This window comes from Sapajus apella, unplaced genomic scaffold (assembly GCF_009761245.1).
Source record: "Sapajus apella isolate SASKATOON/1434 unplaced genomic scaffold, GSC_monkey_1.0 scaffold3, whole genome shotgun sequence".
NCBI lineage: Eukaryota > Metazoa > Chordata > Mammalia > Primates > Cebidae > Sapajus > Sapajus apella.
This window is the reverse complement of record NW_022436943.1, coordinates 39,188,672-39,210,413: the sequence shown is the minus strand read 5'-3', so window position 1 is coordinate 39,210,413 and position 21,742 is coordinate 39,188,672. Positions and strand designations below refer to the sequence as shown.

General features: G+C 34.3%; 1 protein-coding gene across 13 annotated transcripts in view; it reads left to right on the top strand.

Moving 5' to 3' along the window:
- The window catches only part of TRPS1 (transcriptional repressor GATA binding 1), a 250,406-nt gene that overhangs the window by 35,261 nt on the left and 193,403 nt on the right, over window positions 1-21,742 (top strand). For 6 of the 13 annotated variants that reach the window (XM_032252294.1, XM_032252313.1, XM_032252201.1 and 3 more), the window contains one exon: window positions 13,963-14,891. In XM_032252294.1, the coding sequence (XP_032108185.1) occupies window positions 13,965-14,891 (927 nt within the window). In that variant the 5' untranslated portion in view covers window positions 13,963-13,964. Of the gene's footprint in view, window positions 1-1,801; window positions 10,406-13,962; window positions 14,892-21,742 lie in introns of those variants that run through there. The other 7 variants (XM_032252220.1, XM_032252257.1, XM_032252229.1 and 4 more) reach the window with 4 other exon arrangements.

Below are 21,742 nucleotides of genomic sequence, written 5' to 3'. Positions count from 1 at the left end.
TTCTTTTTTCTTGTACACATTAGAAGCTATTTGATGTTAGAAGCCAAAGTCCTAAGAAAATATTAACTAGGTATAAAGTTTAAAACTGATAGAATTTTACCTATTAACTTATCTTTTTTATGCAAAATAAGAAACCACCCATCATTATTCTGTTTGTGAGGTGGGATGCCTTGGTCTACTGTATTACATAGATTTACAGCAATCGCCTTAGATGAAGGTAGAATCTAGCACACACTTCATTTAAATACAGCATTTATTCAGCCGTATAAAAATATTCAGAACTTTAGATAAATGAATTCTCTGGAAAAGCCACAGTATTGTTTTATTTGCTCTCTTTCATCTGTTCCCTCTGATCTTCTCAGTAAGCAGGCTACCTTATCCCCCTTTCAGTTCCAGTTTCCTTATTTGTAAAATAGGACTACTAAAGAACTAGGAGGCTTTTGGTGAAAACTAACTGGGGAAATTACGTGAGCCAGTAAGCAAATGGCTGGTACATAATAAGTACTCAATAAATATTAGTTCTCTTCCACCTTTACGTAACTTGTCTATGTGGTATAATCAAGGTAGTGCATCCTCATGGAATATTTAATATCTACAGATGTGTGTCTGTGCTCGCCCTTCCACCACCACCACCAGCAGCAGAATCACAGACAGAGCTCTTTTCTCTCTCCTGTTTCCTTGTCTCTGATTATCTTCTCCTCTGTTAGGCTGTCTGTTGCTTTCTGCTCTTGTTTTTGCCCTTCATGTCTCTTTTCAAACCCTTCACTCTTTGAAATCCCTTTTGTTCAGAACACTTTCTTTTCTTCTCAATTTCTCTTCTCTTCTTTCTTTTACCACCTGTTTGCCTGCTAGGGCACATCCTGGCCCTTGCTCCCCTGCAATTCAGCCTGAGGCATCAATGACCCATTCCACTCCACTGGATTGCTTGATTTGCTCATCAAAATATAACAGCTTAAAGGTTTCTCCTCAATGTATTCCTTCATGCTCTCTGCAGAGCAACTGCTGTTTCACTGAAAAATCACATATGCACTTATTTAGCTGAAAAGTGTGCAAATCTCAGCTCAACGAATTATTACAAGATGAATACACCTGTGTAACTATCACTCATGTCAAGAAATACAATATTGCCAGTACTCCAGAAGCTCTTTATGTCCCTCCCATTCTCTCTCTTCCACGTCCAGGAATCAGTCACTCTCCTGACTGCTAAACACTTTAGATAGCTCTCCTTGTTTCTGAAGTTTGCACATGTTCATATACATAGAAAGTATACATTCGTTTGTGTCTGGCATGTCACACTCAGCATCAGGTTTGTAAAATTCATTCACATTGTACGTAGTTTGTTCTTTCATATTGTAGCATAATAGTCCGTTTTATGAATGGGTATTGTATTGTATAATCGTATACCAGTACTTTAAAAATCTACTCTACTGCTGATACATATTCTGGTTGTTTCCAGCTTGAGAAATTCAGAAAATGATACTGTGAGAATTGGGGTGTGTGTGTGTGTGTGCGCGCGTGAGTGCACATGCATTTTAAAATTAAACTTCTAGTTTTGTGTCCTTGTGAATGTTTTAAGTTTCTCAGAGTCTAATCCAGATGTTTGAAGCTTTTCTGTATTCTTTTTATGTTCCAGGCTATTCTCTTAAAAGATAAACTATTTATTTTTTATGTATTATGCTACTTGTACTGTGTATTTTGAATTTTGGAATGTTGGAGAATACAGAATGAAAAATTTGTAAATAAAACATAGATATATAAATGTATATATTTATAGTAAATGTTCTATATTTAATAAACCTATTAAATACCATATGATATTCGTATATAAAACATGCATAATCATGTAAATATACAAACTTACACAAATTCAATTTACTGATATGGTGCTCTTATTATAGAATTATCACTATATAGAGAGTGTGCCAATATTTAATGAACTTTCCTCTGTGTAATCAGTGTATAGATATTTTTGATATGTAAGGTTATATAGACATTTATGGAACCCAAATCAAACCAACAAGGTTATGATTTACCATTTAAAAAAATAAATTCAATAGTTCTTATTTCTCATGACTTGTAGATTTCTTGCTCCATGCCCATGGATCTAGATCTATGATATCTGATTCTTTTTCAGCCTAAATAAGGAGAAAATTAATGTGTTGATTCTTTGCATGTCTTGATTTGGTTTGTTATTATGTTGTTGAGACTACTTTAGCATTTTGCTAGCTTTTAGTCTCCTGAGCCTATTTAATACCAAAATATGCAGACTTTCCTTGCAGAGAAAAGTAATATGTAGAGATTTCTAAGTGTGTCAACATCTGTCCATCCAATAAGAACTCTTATGAGTGCCTGCTGTGTTGTAGGCCTGCTACTGTGAGGAAGGTCATATTAGTATTACTTGGCTTTTTAAAAACTTGCATGTCCCTTGTGCCAATATGCTATTATGCTTTATTTCTCTGCAGTAATCACCATCATAGTCTGCTGGTGCTAATGATGGAAATGAGCCTCTGATGTGTCACACTTGGAAAAAGCTCAAGATCACTGATGAGATATAACTATTTACATATATTGAATTATTATATGTCAATATTTTGATTAATATCACATATGAACGTATATCTATTAATATTTTGCATTAACAATGATAATATGCATCATAATATATTTTCTGATTCTAAGGGTTTCACAGTCCGGTGGGGTAGCCTAAAACATAACCACATAATTCCATGTGAAGTGCGAAGTACCTCAAGAGAAGATATGCGTAAGGTCCCACTTGATGGTGGAGAAGACTAAGTTTTGCTTGTGAAAATTGTAGAGGGCTTTGTAGAAGTGAATCCATTTTAGAGACATGTAGTTTGGTAATGTTGGTGATGTGTTAGGCATTATGAGACAGATTCAGAAGCTAGGATAATCTGGTAGTCTGTGAGACTGTTGGGAAGATTGTGTATTCATTCACTTGACATGGCTATAGAGGCAGACAAATATGTTTGATAGCAGCCTTTGTAACATGGCATCTTGTAGATTGTGTTCTCTTGTAAGTTTCTTAAAATGTTATCACTTTTTGCATTGCTTAACTGTTGTTAAAGTGTTTTAAAGAAATGCGCTGGGAAACCCAATGGCCTTTAGATTCCTTTAGATCCAACTTGTTCATGTGCTAGGTCTGTGCTTAAACAAATGGTTTAACTTCTCCGTATCTTAGCTGCATTATCTGTAAAATGTGAGTGAAAATACTACTTCAAGGATTATTCATCCAAATTAAAATAAAATGAGATAATGCATTCTTGGCACAGTTCCTGGCTCATAGTAAGAGCATGAAATATTTTTGTTATTAGCTAAAACTTCAGCTTAGAATATGTATCAACATTGAAGATTGTGGGCCTTAAAAAAGCCTACTTCTGACTTTCAATTTCTTTCAACATTCAATTAAATTCTGATAGAAGTATTGTAAAACACCTGATTCTGGAATTATATGTATATATTTCCCTTACTTTGTTAAAACAGGTGTCCACAACAAGATTGATAGAGAAATTAATAATTGGGGTGCAGATGGTGAAAATCTTTTCTAAAGGTGTGTGTGTGTGTGTGTGTGTGTGTGTGTGTGTGTGTGTTTGTGTGTGTGTGTGTATAGCTCTGTGAATGTTTAGATAGAATCTTAAGTTTATATTGAATTTGAAGCTGAAGATTGACTAGATTGCCTATACAAAATACTTAACAAGTGAGCTAATTTCTGCCCGAATTCTGTATTCCTACTCATATATATCATATCACTATTTTCCTCTTATATGTGAATGTGTAAAATAGAGGCTGTGTGGGTCCAGAGGGAACTTAGATATGTGGTCATCCTCTCTGGCTTGAATCTTACCACTCTATCCGGCTTTGTGTTTAAAATTAATTTAAGAGTAATTATCTGTTTCAGATTTACTTTGACATCTACCCAACCTATTTTTTATTTTATTTATTTATTTCTGATCTTTTGTTTTAATCTTTGGATGCAAGATGATGCAATAATGATAAAACAAAATCCAAAAGCCCATAAAGCTGGGGGATGTGCTTGGGATTTTCAAGGGTGGGATAGGGTCTGTATTAGACATGAGTTTACTGATTACGATCCCAGGCATTGGTTTTCTGTCCTTCATTGTTAGCACAGGTGAGTCTGGGGATACAGACTGAATGGAGTGGGGAAGAGAGGATTTGTTAATAACCAGGGAGGAGCACATGGGATAGATCTCAGGTATTTGCAAGCATTTGAGAACCACTGATTTTAACTATATGAACTGCGATGCCTCAGTGCCATCCTGGGTCTTTCCACATTCTATATTTAATTGAAAGCCTTTGCCATATTTTGGTTAGGGACTCAATTTTAATCAGATAAAATGTAAGTAATTATAAAATAATGACAAATTTAGCATACAAGGTTTTAATGAATCACAGTAGTTGGACAGCATTAGAAACAATAGTTGAAAAAATACTTAGAGCTTTTTTATGCAGTGATATCTGTATAATCTATTTAGCTCAAAGATAACATTGAGTTTCTATCCACATATGTTTGTGAATGTATAATTTGGACACCTGGGATTTTATTTTACCTAGATGTTTTATCCATTCCCTTTTAAAAATCCAATGTTCTATCTGTAATGCTCTGCCACTACACATTCTTTCAAAAAAGTTCTGATTCTAAATCTTTCATGATGATACACCTCAATCTTCTTTAAACATAGATAGCACTTATGGAAAAAACAAAAACAAAACAGATCCTTCAACACAGGCCACTTCATAGCAAAACATCTTAGTTTTCTTGCCAAGTTAATGAAGGAATACTGCTTTGTTTTGTTTTTTCCCTTACATACACATGCTTTGAAATCTTGGTTAGATTTCTTTCTTCAACATTACTGTCTTAGAGTGGTTTTTCCCACTGTGTTCAGCAGCACATTAGTTTTGTTGGGTAAATTATGTGACATAAAACCAAATATGTGACATAAAGCCAAATGAGATTGGGAAATTCCAGTCCAAATTGAACAGACGTCACCCCCTCCAATCTATTTGTAAAACTGTAATTGCTAATGTACATTGTGGATCTCTGGGAGGGATATATATTATACAGTTTCCATTAAATTTAATTTGTCCAAGGAATCTCCTTTTGTTTCTTTTTTTGAAGCTAATATCATGGGAAGCATGTAGAGACAAGTCTTGAATTTCTTGTCGTCTGTGCTTAAACAGTTACCGTATTAAAATCCCAGGCAGAACTTAGCTAAACTTCTGGTAAGCATAGGCAGAATGTTCTGAAATACCATAATGTTTTTTCAAAAAGGTTCTTACGGTTGAAGATTTCTAAGCCTTTTACTTATCCAGCTCCAAATTATGAACAGATTCTATGTTTACCTTTTTTCCCCCCATACATAAAGCTTTTCATACCCTAGAAGTCAGGAAAAAGTGATTTAATCTTATTATTAGAAGTGACTTTGAAGTATAGTTTTTTAAAGATCAGTTTTCTTTGGAAAATTTCTCTGTACTTAATAAAAGAGAGAAAATGACTCCTGTGTGTGCGTGTAATTTGTTTTCGTCAGAAGGAAAAATGATGCTAATTAGGTTAAAATAAGTAGTTGGCACTAAATTGTGTGATTTCTAAACCAAATTTTGTATCAATAGTGTGTGTTCATTACAATGTGAAAGACAACTATCAGTACTGCTTATTAATTTAAGTGGGCTTAAAAAATACAAGATAAACATCTCTGGCCTTGTGGAACTTTTATGTATTGACACTCTGAACTTATTTCTAAATCACTTTTGTTGCGTGAATGCATTAGCTGGTTCATTGTAATATTTTCATCTGTTGGATACTTCTATGGTTGTCCTTAGTCCATTGGTCTCAGATGGATGCAGGCCATTTAAATTGTTCCATGTCATACAGCACAGTGGTTTGTGAGTTATTTCCTAGTTTCATGAGGAAGAACTGCTGTATATGAAGACACAAACTTCCTTCCCTTCATTTTAGAGATATACACCCATGCACATGCACACATACAGAGTATATTACAAGTTCTCAGTATGTCTTCACAACATCTGTTTTAATCTTACATTAAATTTGGCACTTTTATTAATAATAATAATAAACCTTACCAAATATACTTGGCTTACTGGTGCTGTGAAGACAGCGAGCATTCTAATTGCACTATGTTATCTTTATGGTAAGCATCTATTAGATTCACTATACTATATATGTGTGTCAGTTTACCAAATGGATTTGCAGTGATTGACACAGATTTCTTAAGAGAGAACTAAGAAGGCTGTTAGTTATATTGGTGTATTAATATTGGGATTTTCTTTTCTATTGAATAACAGATTAGAAAACAGAAAAAGGCAACATTAATACTTAAAAAAAATAAACTACCTTTAGTATCCAAAGATAGTTTTCACCAAATGCTGGGGACATAGTCAAAGGCATTCCTACAAAGCACAGCACTTGTTATTTTTGTTATGAGTGAAAATCTAATTTACATACAATAAAATGTCAATTCACATCATAACAATCAAGATAAATAGAAACATTTATACTCTTCGATGAGCTACTCTTTTTGAACTTAAGTGCTGTGCTTGGCTCTTTGCCCAGAGGGCAGTTGAAATGTTCTAAGTTTAACAGAGAAGTAGGAATGAAGTTGAAATTGACTTGTGTGCAAATGCAAAGTCAGATTGATTGGCCTGTGTGAATTAACAGTTGTCATTGCAGATATTTTAATCGTTTATTTATTTTTTGAGAGGAAAACGAAAGGAAAAACTACTTTTCTGCAGGGAAACAAATGGTAACATTTCTCAATTTGCACAGTGAAATGGTGATCTTATTCAAATCAGGGATTTTAATACATTTGCCTCTCACCTGTTAAGAAAGGAAAAATAGTCAATTCGCCTTGCCTTTTGAGGCTCGGTGATGTGGTCTTTCTCTATTTTAGTTTCTCTAGTTAGTGAAATAGGTGCATTTTTTTTGGAAGATATTTTCTTATGAAAGTACAATGGTTAATGAAATTTTTTCTTTAACATGCATTTGGCTATATGAAGACTCATTTTGGCAAAGAGGACATTATTATTTACTTACCACACTATCTCCTTTTACCTAGACAAATGCATTTGAAATGAGATATATAAAATGTAAAAAGAACATAGCAAGATGAAATAAAAGCCTAATAAAATGTGTTTGGGCTAGCATCAAAACTCCTTGAAATAGGATATCTAAATAGTGTGCATTTTATCTTAGAGAGCTTTGGGTTAGTTCTAGTGTCCAGATGACTATTAATGGGCTTTTGTGTTCTGAAGCATATGTTAATAGAAGTGATCATTTTGGATTAATTTAATGTGAATTAATAAGAGATTTATTTGATGGAAGTTGTTTGAAGGTGATGACATTTAAAACTCAACAACATTTAAGATGTTCAAAAATACCTTTAAAAAATTTGAGAACAGTCAATTAAGAGAGAGCAAATTAAATAGAAATGGATAGGAAAGAACAGGATCTGACATTGAGTTTATGAAGTTTGAAGCAGTTTACAAAAAAAGCGATCTACCATTGAAGTATTGCCCTGGAATCTGAAGAAATAGAAAACATCTAAACTCCTTCAGTGATTCTTGGGTTTGTGAATTGGATAAACAATGTTCTCTTGCATTTTATAGTTCACTTAAGCAATCTGATTTTGATCTGTATACATGGAGTAGACAGGATTCAAGTGTTTTTTTCTCCTAAGCCAATGAGCAAACACATATGTTCTTTCAAAACTGAACTGTATATGTTGTTCATATGGAAGCTATCTAGTTTGCTCTAGGCTCAAGATTTGACCTTCCTTTTCTTTTGCTATCAATTTCTTAATTCTTTAAATTCTTTGTGGGGACTTTTGATCAAAAGAAACTTTTTTTCTCTCCCTTAAAAGTTTTTTAAAAAATAAAAGCTACATGAAATGTATAATTAATAGCTCAGTATTCTTATGCTGGTAATACAAGCAAGCATGGAAGAAAACATATTTATTAAGACGAAGACCATGATGACTTCTTTTTGTGCTAAGCTTTGATTTCAAACACTTGAAAGTTTTGTAATCTGGAAAAACAAAAAGAAAATGTCTGTCATTATATATTATGAAAATAAGACCTGCTACCTATAATTAAAAATTATATGCAACAAGATTTGAAACTGAGGTCCAATTACAGGATCTTGCCCTCCTGATTTTTTAGAGTCTTATTCAGAATGTAGTGTGTGTGTGTACATATATATGCACATGCATATATGTATATGAAATGATATTTTGAAAGATATTCAAAAGTTTCAATTTTCCTTGAGAAAGAGGAGTTCCTTGTAGTCATTTTCCTTGCCTTTTAAGCATATCTTTCCTTTTTAAATTAATGACAAATAGTAAAATTAAAGTCATCTTGCTTAATGTGTTTTGCACATAGTTGAGGTTGGATATATTTACTGAACGCATGAATATTGGGGGAAGTGAGTAACTGAGGGAAAGATAGGCTTCAGTGGTGTTTAGACCACCCTTAGTAGTAGGTGGCCCACTATTCTATAGTCTTTCAATGTAATTGGACAAATATTTTAAAGGTAAAACTGAAGTACCATTAACCAGAACTATTATAGAGTCACAGAGGAGGGGGAATTTTGGAAATAATTTATTCAAATTCCCTTATTGTACGGGAAAAACAGAGGCTCAGAGAAGCAAATGGATTTGCCCTTGATCACACGAGCAGGTGATTTAAATCAGATGCAGAAACTGGATATGCAATTTCTATGCCACTCTTACTCAGGTTTTTATTCTTTACTTTGCTTAGGGTAAAGATACTATAAAGAATATAGAATTTACATCTCTTACCTTCAAGGAGTTTCTCATCTAATGGAAATAAATTTTAGTTCTTCTGCATTGAGCTGATGTGTGATCTAAGCTCTGTTGTTAAATTACTGTGATAGCTGATTACTTTGGTTGAATAATTTATTTGATTATCTATTGCAAGGTTAGTTGGAGTAAGAATATGTCATAACTGTATGCATGTATATGTTTATATTATATATAATATATGAAATAAAACTAAATCACTAGTGGCTAATTTACAATATCTAGGTAATGATAGAAAACTCAAATCCCTTTTGCTGTAAAGGTGCTCTCTTGAGAACATGAATCAGTGTTCTACAGGAGATTTTTTTTCTTATGTATTTAAGCACTTTAAATAGTGAGATAAAATAGTTATCAGAATTATTTTTGTAAGCTCTAATGCTGATTATTTCTATTGCATAAATCTGTCTAAATTGTACTGTAATGGAAATAATGTACTTCCCTATTTTTATAAAAGTAAACACTTTTTCTAAGAAAGCAAAGGAAGCTTTTAGATTTGTTTTACTTAGAAGGAAATACAGCTAATTAAGAGTAGAAATTTATGATTTTTACAAATGGAATATCTTATAACTCAGCAGTGAAAATGAATACAAATAAGTATTTGGGGGAAGCTACATATATTTTTAACCTGCCTAAATATCGTGGCATGTATAATATGCTTTCTCATTATATGGGCTGTTTAGGTGGAGAATAATGTAAATGTAGGGCTGCTCACTATTGCATAGCCCCAGAGTTCAATTTTTTATCTCACAATTAAATAGGGGACTTAGAATAGCAATTTTGAGCTTTGCAGTTCTGCTTTAAATTCTTTACCTCCTCTTTGTCAACTTCACTTTTAGCCCATTATCTAAAATGCAGTTCACAGTGGTTTTACTCTACTGGATATTTTAAACTTTTCTGGGGTTAAGGTAGTCTGCATGAAGGATATTGCTATGTAGCAAGGTGATAAAGTTTAAAATAGAGTTGCCAAAACTAATGACAACTTTCATTGATGTGATTATGTATTTTAATTACTTTAAGATTTTCCATATAAATGCCTATGCTGGTGTTTGCAAATTAAGGTCTTTTACCCATATCCCAATGCAGGTAAGTATTATGGTCATTAGGGGTGAAGAGGTTTTAGAGATTAAATAATTTCACCAACGTCACAGTCTGTTATGAAAATAACTTATGTCTTGTAGCCTTTTATATCATGTTCCTCCTTCTCTTGTTTCTTTATTAAAACCCAGGGGAGGGAGAGGATCTGCTCAAGATCTGCTCATGATTTTATGTCTTTCAGGCAGCCTATGATGCCGGCATATTAATGTATTTTAGGTGTGATATATTAAACTATGTTTACATCATTTAGGAAGGAAAATATTTTTTTGCTTTGTTTTACAGATGTACAGATCAGCTCTCAAAATGTCTTCTGTGTCTTCCGAGCGTCTTCTAAGACAATTGCATTAGCCTCCTGCTAGTTGACTAATAGAATTAATAATTGTAAAAAGCACTCTAAAGCCACATGCCTTATGAAGTCAATGCTGGGTATGATTTTACAAGTATGTGATCTATTTTTTCAAGTGAAAATGTTAACTGGAAAAGTTCTTGGCACATAGTAAAACATCGCGCAATCTGTTATTTGTCTTAGAGATAATAACTTGAGGGTGGCTATAGTCTTAATAGTATCTAACTTACAACTTGCTAGGAGAGTTTCTTCCACTTAGAAGCATGACAAATGTGCTTATATTTATATAATCTGTCACTCTGAAAAATTATGATGATATAATTCTAGTAAAAATTATTTTTTCTATAGCTACTTCAAAGTATAGTCAACTAAATTAAACACATAGATTTTTTTAAACAGCAACTAAAAGAACATACTCCTGCCCCCACAATGCAAAATAAAACCCAAATGACCTTTCTGATATTTCTTTGAAGTTTTAGCAGTTTAACGATCTTTGCAATGTATATTATTAAGGACTCTATTCAGCATAAGGAGTCATGAGTCTTAAGGGTTCTAAGTATCTGTTCTTGGGTAGAAGAAGGGACTGAAATTTTAGAAGGATGATAATTTAATTAAGTTGTATTTTCTCTCAGTCACTAAAGATGCTGGTTGAGTAGATTTTAAACTAGTGACCCATTATATCTCTTCAGTGTAACAATAAATCAACAAGATCTAAAGCTTCTTTTTGTTTTGAAAAATAAGTTAATTTAAAAATATTAATGTATTTAGATCTATTCACTTTTAAGTGTTTTATCTTGGTTCCCTTGCTATTTAAAATGTTGTTATTTTCCCAATCACTCACACTGGCATTAACATATGGGCATAAACCATTTTCTCTTCATTTTAAAGGAAAGATAACCTTAATGAATTAGATTTTTTTTTTCTGACTTCATGAGTCCTATATTTTGATATAGGATTTTTGTATTTTTTTTGTGTTAACTTATTCATTTCATTTAGGTGGTATGTTGTTAGATTGCAGTCATCTTAAGAAGAAACAGTTAAAATACAAAAGATATAGTCATTCAGTAAGGGAAGATTATATTGTAATAGTTACTGAAAACATTATGTGTACTGAAAAGTATTAACAATCAGGAAATTCTGAAGGGGAAGGTAAGAGAAGTTGTATCAAGCCTCCACATTTTTATGTGTAGGAATGTCTGAATACAGCCTAAAATATCCTTTTCTGTAGGCTAAGTTAAAACCGTGCATCTTTTCCTCAAACTTATATTTTAAATGATAACTAATTTCTTCAGTTTGCCCATTTAGTCTTTTTTCCCCTTTTTCCCTTTATTGACTACTAATAAATTTACCCTTCAGCCTTCTGCACATTTTCATACATCCCCAGTGCTTCATTAGTCACTTTTGACAAAAGAATAGAGAACTCCTCAAAGGTTGACATGACACGTAAGACATTGAAATGCAAATATTAAAAAAAAAATTGGCTTATCAGTGTTTCCTTTTTTTAACAGTGGTTATCAAGCTTAGTTAATTTTAGGGCCTAATGGAATGACACAGAGGTAAGACGCTCATATTCCTCTTCCTGCCTCCAGAAGTCAGGCAGATTTACATTGCCTCAGCACCATCACTTTCACTTGAAACTTTACTCTTTCATCCTGAATATGTATATTTTGTTCCAAGAGAGAGGAGCTTCTATAGATACTTGATGAATAACATTGATGTCTCAGAAGAACAGTGTACTTTCTTTCTCTCTCTCTCTCTCTGTCTTTTTATTATTATCATTATTATTATTTTTTTTTTGAGATGGAGTTTTGCTTTTGTCACCGAGGCTGGAGTGCAATGGTGCGATCTCGGCTCACTGCAACCTCCGCCTCCTGGATTTAAGCAGTTCTCCTGCTTCAGCCTCCTAAGTAGCTGCGATTACAGGTGTGCACTAATTTTTGTATTTTTAGTGGAGACGTGGTGCTAAATTTTGTATTTTTAGTTTTGCCATGTTGGACAGGCTGGTCTCAAATGCCTGACCTCAGGTGATCTGCCTGCTGTGGCCTCCCAAAGTGCTGGGATTACAGGCGTGAGCCACTGCTCCTGGCTCAGTGTACTTTCTTAAGTATCATTATACCATTTTTGACATCATTCACTATGGCACATTTTTACTTTATAAATGATTCCTTATACTCTAGTGCACTATTCTTGTTCAGTAATTCATATTATAAAAATTTTGCATGACCAGCTTTTAGGAAGCAAAGGTCCACCTGTATAGTCAAAATCAGTGTGATTCTTCAGTACTTGTGAGAAATTATAGATGAAAATGACTAAACCATGTTATTAATTTGGATTTTCTCAGCACGTTTTGGATAATTGCAGTATAACTAACTTTGTTAGTCCTTATGGTGAAGTCAGCTAACAAAGAAGGCTTGTTTTATTCTACCACAGGTGGAATTTTCCAAGAGACCTTTGTGGTGATGACTTACATAGCACTTGATAGTTTTTTTAAGCTGAGTGATTAAGAAACAGCAGCCACGGAACCCAGACCTCATCCAGCCTTTGTTAATGCATTCTTTAATTGACACTACACAAATTGTTTCTTAGTTTTTTTATATTCTTAGAGTTCTGACTCATTCTACTCCAGCAGAAGAATTTGCTCCAGTATTCTTCTTTTGACGCCACTGATGCCACTAACTTAACTTTGAGAGACATTGTTGAGCTAATGTGTAAAGGTGAACAATAGGAAGCTGCTAATATTTTGCTGTTTTGAGCAATACAAGGACAATGTCATATGGTTCAGCTCAATATTCTTTCTTAGTCAGTTTCCAGGGTGCTCTTGATGGTGGAACAGGTACTGTTTTCATCAGGCTGTGTGTGGATACCCAGAGCTTATTAGGTTCCCCAGCATGCTGGACAGAGTCCTAGGAAAACCCGATCTGACCACTGTGATGCATACCAGGCCTTCCTTCTGACTTTCAGGCAAGCCCCAAATGTGGCTTCAAGAAATTTGTTGGTAGGTCAGAGCTGGAACATTTGTCATCCTCCACTTCCTGAAAGTGATGGGGCAGTTTTCACTCCGTTGATAACATGGCTGTTTCTGTCTTTTTGACTATGAAGATATTTTGTTTGAAACTATATTTACATCCTGGTTGCATAGGGCAACAATATTGAATTCCAATTTATGTTATTTATATGTACATATATGTACCATATAAAGAAACATATGATGTCTTCTCTAAAAATAAACACATATATGTTTTATAAACATAACATGTATATATATTATACATAATATAGAACGTGTATAAATATATAAGCATGTATATACATCATCAGCTACAATCGAAAGAGTAAATTGGGCAAAAATATATTTTCAGGAAAGAATAAGTAATAGGGAGGGTAGACCTAGTAATAAAAATAAATCCTTCATTATTCCTAAAACAACTTTAAAATAATAAGTGAGCCAATCTTGGTTATAATAGTAATTCTAAATGTAAATTGTTAGTTTTAGTCTCAACTTTTTGCTATTTTTAAAACTGACTTTTTTCCTAGAGGAAGCATTTGATTATGCACATTAAAATACTTGCATAAGTAAAATATTCCAGATTCAATTATATCTCTGTAACCTTCAAATAACATCGTATCTGCCTTTTCCCTGTATCTTTGCAGATATGGTCCGGAAAAAGAACCCCCCTCTGAGAAACGTTGCGAGTGAAGGCGAGGGCCAGATCCTGGAGCCTATAGGTACAGAAAGCAAGGTATCTGGAAAGAATAAAGAATTTTCTGCAGATCAGATGTCAGAAAATACGGATCAGAGTGATGCTGCAGAAGTAAATCATAAGGAGGAACATAGCTTGCATGTTCAAGATCCATCTTCTAGCAGTAAGAAGGACTTGAAAAGCGTAGTCCTGAGTGAGAAGGCTGGCTTCAATTATGAAAGCCCCAGTAAGGGAGGAAACCTTCCCTCCTTTCCGCATGATGAGGTGACAGACAGAAATATGTTGGCTTTCTCATCTCCAGCTGCTGGGGGAGTCTGTGAGCCCTTGAAGTCTCCTCAAAGAGCAGAGGCAGATGACCCTCAAGATACAGCCTGCACCCCCTCAGGGGACTCATTGGAGACAAAGGAAGATCAGAAGATGTCACCAAAGGCTACGGAGGAAACAGGGCAAGCACACAGTGGTCAAGCCAATTGTCAAGGTTTGAGCCCTGTTTCAGTGGCCTCAAAAAACCCACAAGTGCCTTCAGATGGGAGTGTAAGACTGAATAAATCCAAAACTGACTTACTGGTGAATGATAACCCAGACCCGGCACCTCTGTCTCCAGAGCTTCAGGACTTTAAATGCAATATCTGTGGATATGGTTACTATGGCAACGACCCCACAGATCTGATTAAGCACTTCCGAAAGTATCACTTAGGACTGCATAACCGCACCAGGCAGGATGCTGAGCTGGACAGCAAAATCTTGGCCCTTCATAACATGGTGCAGTTCAGCCATTCCAAAGACTTCCAGAAGGTCAACCGTTCAGTGTTTTCTGGTGTGCTGCAGGACATCAATTCTTCAAGGCCTGTTTTACTAAATGGGACCTACGATGTGCAGGTTTGTACTTTGTTTTGTCTCTTTGGACAGAAAAAGTTATTAGAAATGAAATGTGAATTCTTAAATACATGTTAAAACCAAGGTCCCAATACCAGGCAGGTATCCTGCTAGATCTAGCAGAAGAGATGGACACACTCCAAAGTTGCCTCATACAAGTATATTTAGAATTGTCTAAAGACAACTCTTAGCCTCTTATTGTAGAAAACAATCCTAGCATTTTTTTTTTTTTTTTAGTTTGGGAAAAGTCTTTTCATGAAATTAGCTAAGCGTCACATTTCTGGATATATTTCATGGTAATTTGATGTTTCCACAGTCTTCCAGAAATGTTAATCTTTATGGTTGAACATGATAATAATTCATGCCTTGTTCTAGTTTTAAGATTATAAGGTTTTTGCTATAATCTTCCCTTTAGTGAGGATCTTTCCTGCATCTTGGATTAGAATATGATTTTATGTTCATCCTGACTAGATTTGAGCCATTTTGATGGTTGCAAAGACATCCTTTTGGAACGGCAAAATAATTGCAAATGAAAACTGGGAAATAACATTTTACATTGATTAAAAAGAAGTAAATGTGATTGTAAGTACTAGGGACCCCAGAATGACCTTGGTACAGACCAATAAAGCATTCCTTTCTGCATTTAAGGAAAATGGCAATAATTTATGAAAGCATTTAGTAATAATTTAGATTTTTACTTTTATTAAAAACAGCATACCTCTTTGATCTATCTTTCTGTCTTTAGTTTATGACATATTTGAAATGGAAAAAAAAAAGAAACTCTTACATTTTGAATAGAATGAAACATGGAACTGAGTCTAAATAAATGTATACATTTAATTTTAGTAATTTTAGCATAGTTAAAATTCATGGTAAGCTTGAGGATGTGTATTAGTTTTTGTTACAGTTTGTAGATTTTTATTGTATTATAAGGCCAGGGGGATTTCAAAACATATTAACTTTACTAGTAACCATTTTTAGGAATGATTAGAGGTACCAGAGAACTAATGAAAAAATCCCTTAAAATATCAGTCATTTTTATCAACTCGATAGCTACAGCTCATTTGCCTCAAACCTCTCTGTTGATTTAATGCCAATTAAGAAAGGCAGGCAAAGAGGTTATAAATAACAGGTAGTGAACATATTTTGCAATACTTGTAAGAAGAGTCAGAAGAAAAATTTCTGAGTCCTTTAAATGTCAGAATGGCAATCTTATTACTTTAAGGGAGATATAAAGAAGAACTCTTAAAACGTCAGTTTCATCTTGGTAAAGCACTCCAAAAATTCCATCTTAGTTTGTGAATTTCCACAAATAGAATTATTTCTGCAGAGCAGCAAATTAAGCCAACATAGTTATTATGCATGAAAGCTACATGCTTTGAACTGCTGTCTATTAAAGATCATTTCACTGTCTTATGTCAGATACACTATGCTGTCAAACTATGATTGGAAAGCAAATACGTGTTTTAGATAAAAGGGATGGAAATGAATAATGTCAGTATGTGAAATGGTGTTTTATAATTAGCAAGTAATATGATGTTAATACCTGGATTTCCGGCAGGAGTTTCAGTTTGTTCACTCTGGGGAGAACTTCTGAGGGAAGCTGATCTAGGCTGTCAGGAAGGCTCTAAAAAAGAAGATTACTAAGGCCTATAGTTTGGAGGAATTCAGATTTTTAAACACACTTCCATTTCCCCCAAACAGTTATTTGTTAGGTTCTTAGTTATTTATAGTAAAGTTTATGTTTGGGTAGAAGGAGCTGGACACTTTTCCTGGGCAGTGATTTTAGAAGTAAAACAGATGTGTGAGCTATCTGAGTTTGAACTAATAGAACTAGAAATAAAACAGCTGATCCTGGACTATGCTGCCTACTAAATCCTTGCAGCACACAGCAAGGAAGACAAAAAGTGGTAGGAAAGAGCATGCAGGAACATAATCTTGTTAAGATCAAATTTTTTCCAAGATAAATAGTATTGCTAAAAATGGAAAAAAGTAATCTGTGGAAACAGTGCATGATTGTTTCAAACAAACGACTGGATTTTGAAACGAGTCTAAAGGGTTAACTTCAATTTGTGAGGATAACACTGGATATACTTGTAGGCCAAATGCTAATCTTGAATGCTTTGCACATATGCCAGATACTGATGCAGAAAAATGTCTGAAGATAAGTAACTTATTAATATTTGTATGCTGAAACAAATATTGACTAGTTTTTCAATATGAATAAAATGAATAAAAACAGATCTGAAATTTCCTTTTTTACCCACAAGTTTATGTTGCTGAAATGCTATTTGAGAGATTCTTTCCTTGGCGGTTAAACTTTGTGGAGGCTAAGAGCTGTGGGAGATAAAATGCTGACTATAGAATTTCTTTGATACAGTTTTGTCAGAAATATATCGTAAGTTAATGGCCTGTATGTGTTCTGATATAAAGATGTTGGTAAATACGAGTATTACAGACAAATAAGCATTTAATTTTAGGCATTATTTATATAAATCTATAATTTAAGCTAATTGAAGTAATAGATGAAGAATTCATTAATCTTTTTCAATTAAACTTGCTTTTAAAAAAACATTCAGAACAGTTGGTGGTTAATGATAGATTTATGACATTTTAGGCCAAGACAAAAGGAGCCGAAGCCAAAAGCAAAAGGCTTAAAGGACTCTATGGCTTTGATCTATATTTTGGTTTGACATGGATGGTTTTAAATAATTTGAATGGACTTGAGTGCAAATATAAGATACAGTTGGGAAAAAGAAGTACAGTAATTTAAATAAATTCTAAGATTTCCAGTTCTAAGTGCAAGTTATTTCAAATATACTTGGAGGAATAATTGAAATTTAGACATGCTTCTACTGATAATATCCACTTTTGTGCAAATTACATCACAAATGACTGAGTCAAAGAATTACAACTTTGTAAAAATACTGTCAAATAACAATGTTTCTTTGTGCTGCATAGTAGATAGAGCCCCAGCCGGATAATGGAGGTCACTATAAACAACCATAAGAAAGCCAGGACTGTCCTTTCTAAGTCTGTGGCATTTATCAGATTCTCCCCCCAACACCTTAAGCTAGCATGCCCAGCCTTGAAAGGAGATGGCATGTCAATTCTTTACAAGAAAACAAGAGAAGCTGTAATGGCTAGTTTAGAGCTAACTGATTTGACCAGGATGTTAGTTTCCCAGTTTTTCATTTATCCTGAATGTTCTATCAATTGTCATGCTTAAATTTTTAAAAATAATACATGCAGAGTGATTGGTTAGCACTTCATGTAATATTTACTATTTGTATTGAACCATTGAGGCTCACATAGAGACTGATCATAGAAGAGATCCAGTTCTTAAAAAAATATTTACAGCTTCTGTCTTATCTATCTGTCTGTCTGTCTGTCTATCTATCTATCTATCTATCAATCATCTATTCATTTCGAGATGAAGTCTTGCTCTGTTACTCAGGCTGGAGTACAGTGGTGCAACCTTGGCCCACTGCAACCTCCACCTCCCAGGTTCAAATGATTCTCCTGGCGTCAGTCTCCTGAGTAGTTGAGATTACAGGTGAGCACCACCACGCCTGGCTATTTTTTTTTTTTTTTTTTTTTTCACTTTTAGTAAAGACAGGGTTTCACCATGTTGGCAGGCTGGTCCTGAACTCCTAACATTGTGATACACCACCTCAGCCTCCCAAAGTGCTAGGGTTACAGACGTGAGCCACCTCGCCTGGCCAGCTTCTTTCTTTTAAAACTGCTTTATTATGCTTATATTTAAACCATTGCTGAATGGGAAGCCTGCATTAACAACGTGGCCTTTGCTGTTTCATTAGGGCTTAATGTGCTGTGCATTAGGGCGTTGGCATCATCTTTATGGGGGAACTTTTAGCCCTCAGATCAGGTTATAAAAGTAGGAGTCTTGTCAAGTGCTTCCCACGGGAAAGTGTTTATGCTATCCCAAGTTCATAAGCTCATGATATATATGTTGCCTGTTCATATTAGTAAATTGTTTTTATTACTGCATTATTCAGGACTCTAAGAAGGTAGCTACTGGTTTCCAGCTATTAAACTTACTTTGTGCCTTATTGAAATTCTAAGGTTAATAGAAGAATCACATAATTAACTTACCAAGGACTGTCTTCTGTTTGAGCTAGGAGTGTTACATTTCTGTGTTTTAAATATTTTTATCAGAGTTGCACAATATGTCATGTTAGAAGCAGGAAGAACAGACTTTAGAGAGAGGAAGTAATCCTTTGGATTTGTATTTTCAACATATTTAATTGTATGAGTTTTAAAGATCTTGAACATGTATCAGTACATTCATTTGTGCAGGGAATTGCAGTTTGATTTGAAAAAAAATTAGAGACTATTAATCTCATTGTGGTTTATTTGACTTGTGTTGAATTTTACTTCTAAACATTTAGTTTTTCCTTGGCATTTTCTTTGATCTGGAGTAGGAGGGAAGTTATAGATCTTAGCAGGTTCTGTTTCTTTGTTTTTCTGAGTTGAGGACAATTGAAGTTTAGAAAAACTGGTAAATGAGAATTTAATCAATTCAGACTGTCTGTAGAATACAGAATGCTTGGCATATGAACCCACACTTCTTTTTCAGGACTGTCTTTAACAAGTAATAAAGTGTGCAAAATAAAACATATGCTCACCCCAAGGCCATAAAGCAAGGGAAAGTTCTGGTATTTACCAGGTTATTTTCATCAGTGGGGATGGCAGAGCTGGATAATGTAGCCACCCTAGTAGAATAGTTCAGCTGTTATTACTAATCCCTTTACCTGCATGATAGTTAAATCTTTTTTGACCTTGTTCATGAGACTTGGTATGATCTTTGATTTTTGGTTTATTTGTTATCATTTAAAAGAACATGTATAATTTTGTTGAATATCAGTGTTTCTCTGTAGGCAGAATGTTTAGGAGAAGAAATTATGGTTATCAGTGGATTCAATCAAATTTAGCATTATTCAACTCCTAAGAAAAAGCTTTACCTCTCAAATGGCCTGCTCTGCTAACCTTATCAAGTCTGGAGATTATTCGGTGTTTTTTATTTCTTGGATCATTGTAATTATAGCATACGTGCAGCTGTTAGAAACACAGATATACAAGTAGTATGCCAATACGGGAAAAGCTTGGAGAGAGAAGTTGTTCCATTTCATTTTCTGATATCCTTTGTGGAGTCTAATTCAGACAATCATTAGACCATAGATCTCTTGAATTCTTCATCACGTGATCCACATTCTGAAGCAAATGTTATACATTTTCAGAATATTATGTAAATCCTTGTTTAATTTTAATTGAAAGCCAAATGTAAAAATTTTTTTTCTATCTTAAAGATGATTCATACTTCTTTCATCTTTTATTTTACACAATCAAAATTTGTACAGATTCCTTATTTTTCTTCAATTTTGGATTTACATCTAATAATAGCTAAAATTTACTAAGGGTTTCTTACGTGCATTTGTGGAGCTCAGTTCTTTACATGTATTAAATCAACTCATCTTCATAAAAGCCCTAGAAGTAAACACTAACCTTATGTCCATTTAAAAAAAAAATAAGGAAACAGCATTGATTATTCTGCCCAAGAGCAGAGTTGCATAAGTAGAGAGAATGGGATGTAAACCAGAATAGACAGGCCATGAAGGCTTGTCTTCACAACCACACTGATACATGGCCTTGCCAAACATGAGTCTGAGTTTACTGCCAATAGAAAAGCAATGGAAGATAGGCCAATTGCATGTAAGGGAGGAGGTAGAAGACTGGTAAATCAGAGCTGTTTGATGCAGTCTCTCAATCAGGTTGATTTTGGGGACTGGTGTGATTTCTTTGAGACTGTATGTTATCTTCTCTGTGTAGTGTAATGCTACTTTATTTGAACTTACTAAGCTTCTATTTGAAATCAGTAAAATGAAAATTAAATTTGCTTACTCATCTTTTAAAAATTGCTGTGATTTATTTTTCCCTGGTACTTTTGCTGCAGAAACTAGTTCCAGTAGAGTGAGTATGGTGCAAATTTTGATGTAATCAATTAAGGATGTAATGTTCGATCCCCAAATTAAGGGATATTTCATCCATGTGTTTGACTTATATTGTACTCCCCTTATTTAGAGGACTTTGTTTTAGGAATTTATGATTTAAATGATGGTCTGAAAGTTGTCTTATGCTCTTCTAGTTACCAGGCACAATTTAGTTTGTTTTTTTCCATGCAGATATGTTAAGGAGATGCACTCCATTCTCATTTATATCCTCCAAGGCTGGGTAATTAAGGTTTTATCCTCTGCCTACATTTAGTGCAGGAATGGGTGTGGAAGCAGAGAACAAATCGGAATACCTTGAGAGTGTCCAATTTGAGTGTGCTGGATCTGCAGACATACTTGAAGCCATGTGATTTCATTGGATTCAGAAAGTGCTAGAGAGATGGGACATAGTGAGGAGCTTGGGAATTCACAGAGTCTCCTGGTCTAGCATTTCTCCTTTTCATATTTAGGTGAACTGTTGATATAAGATTAAAGAATGCCTGCATCCTTTCATGTGTCCAGGAACATATTTGGGAATCTTATTATAAACGATGGTTTGTTCTAAGACCTGTTTTTCCAGCTGGTGCGAAGCTCCGCCTTGATATTCACTGGTGCTTCAAAGTCAACACGTGTAGAAGTGAAGTTCCCCACAACAACTTTCTTTTTGCCTCCTTTCTTCTTTACTCCTGATTTCAATGACATTGGACTGGAAATTTTGGAGTTACCTTGGATTTCTTTTTGATATCACTCCTCAACACTTGAGTAGCGTGCCCCATTGTTCCTTTCTTTATTCATTTATTGTCTTTCCGGTAAATCCTTCTTTCAAGTAAAAAACTACTTCTT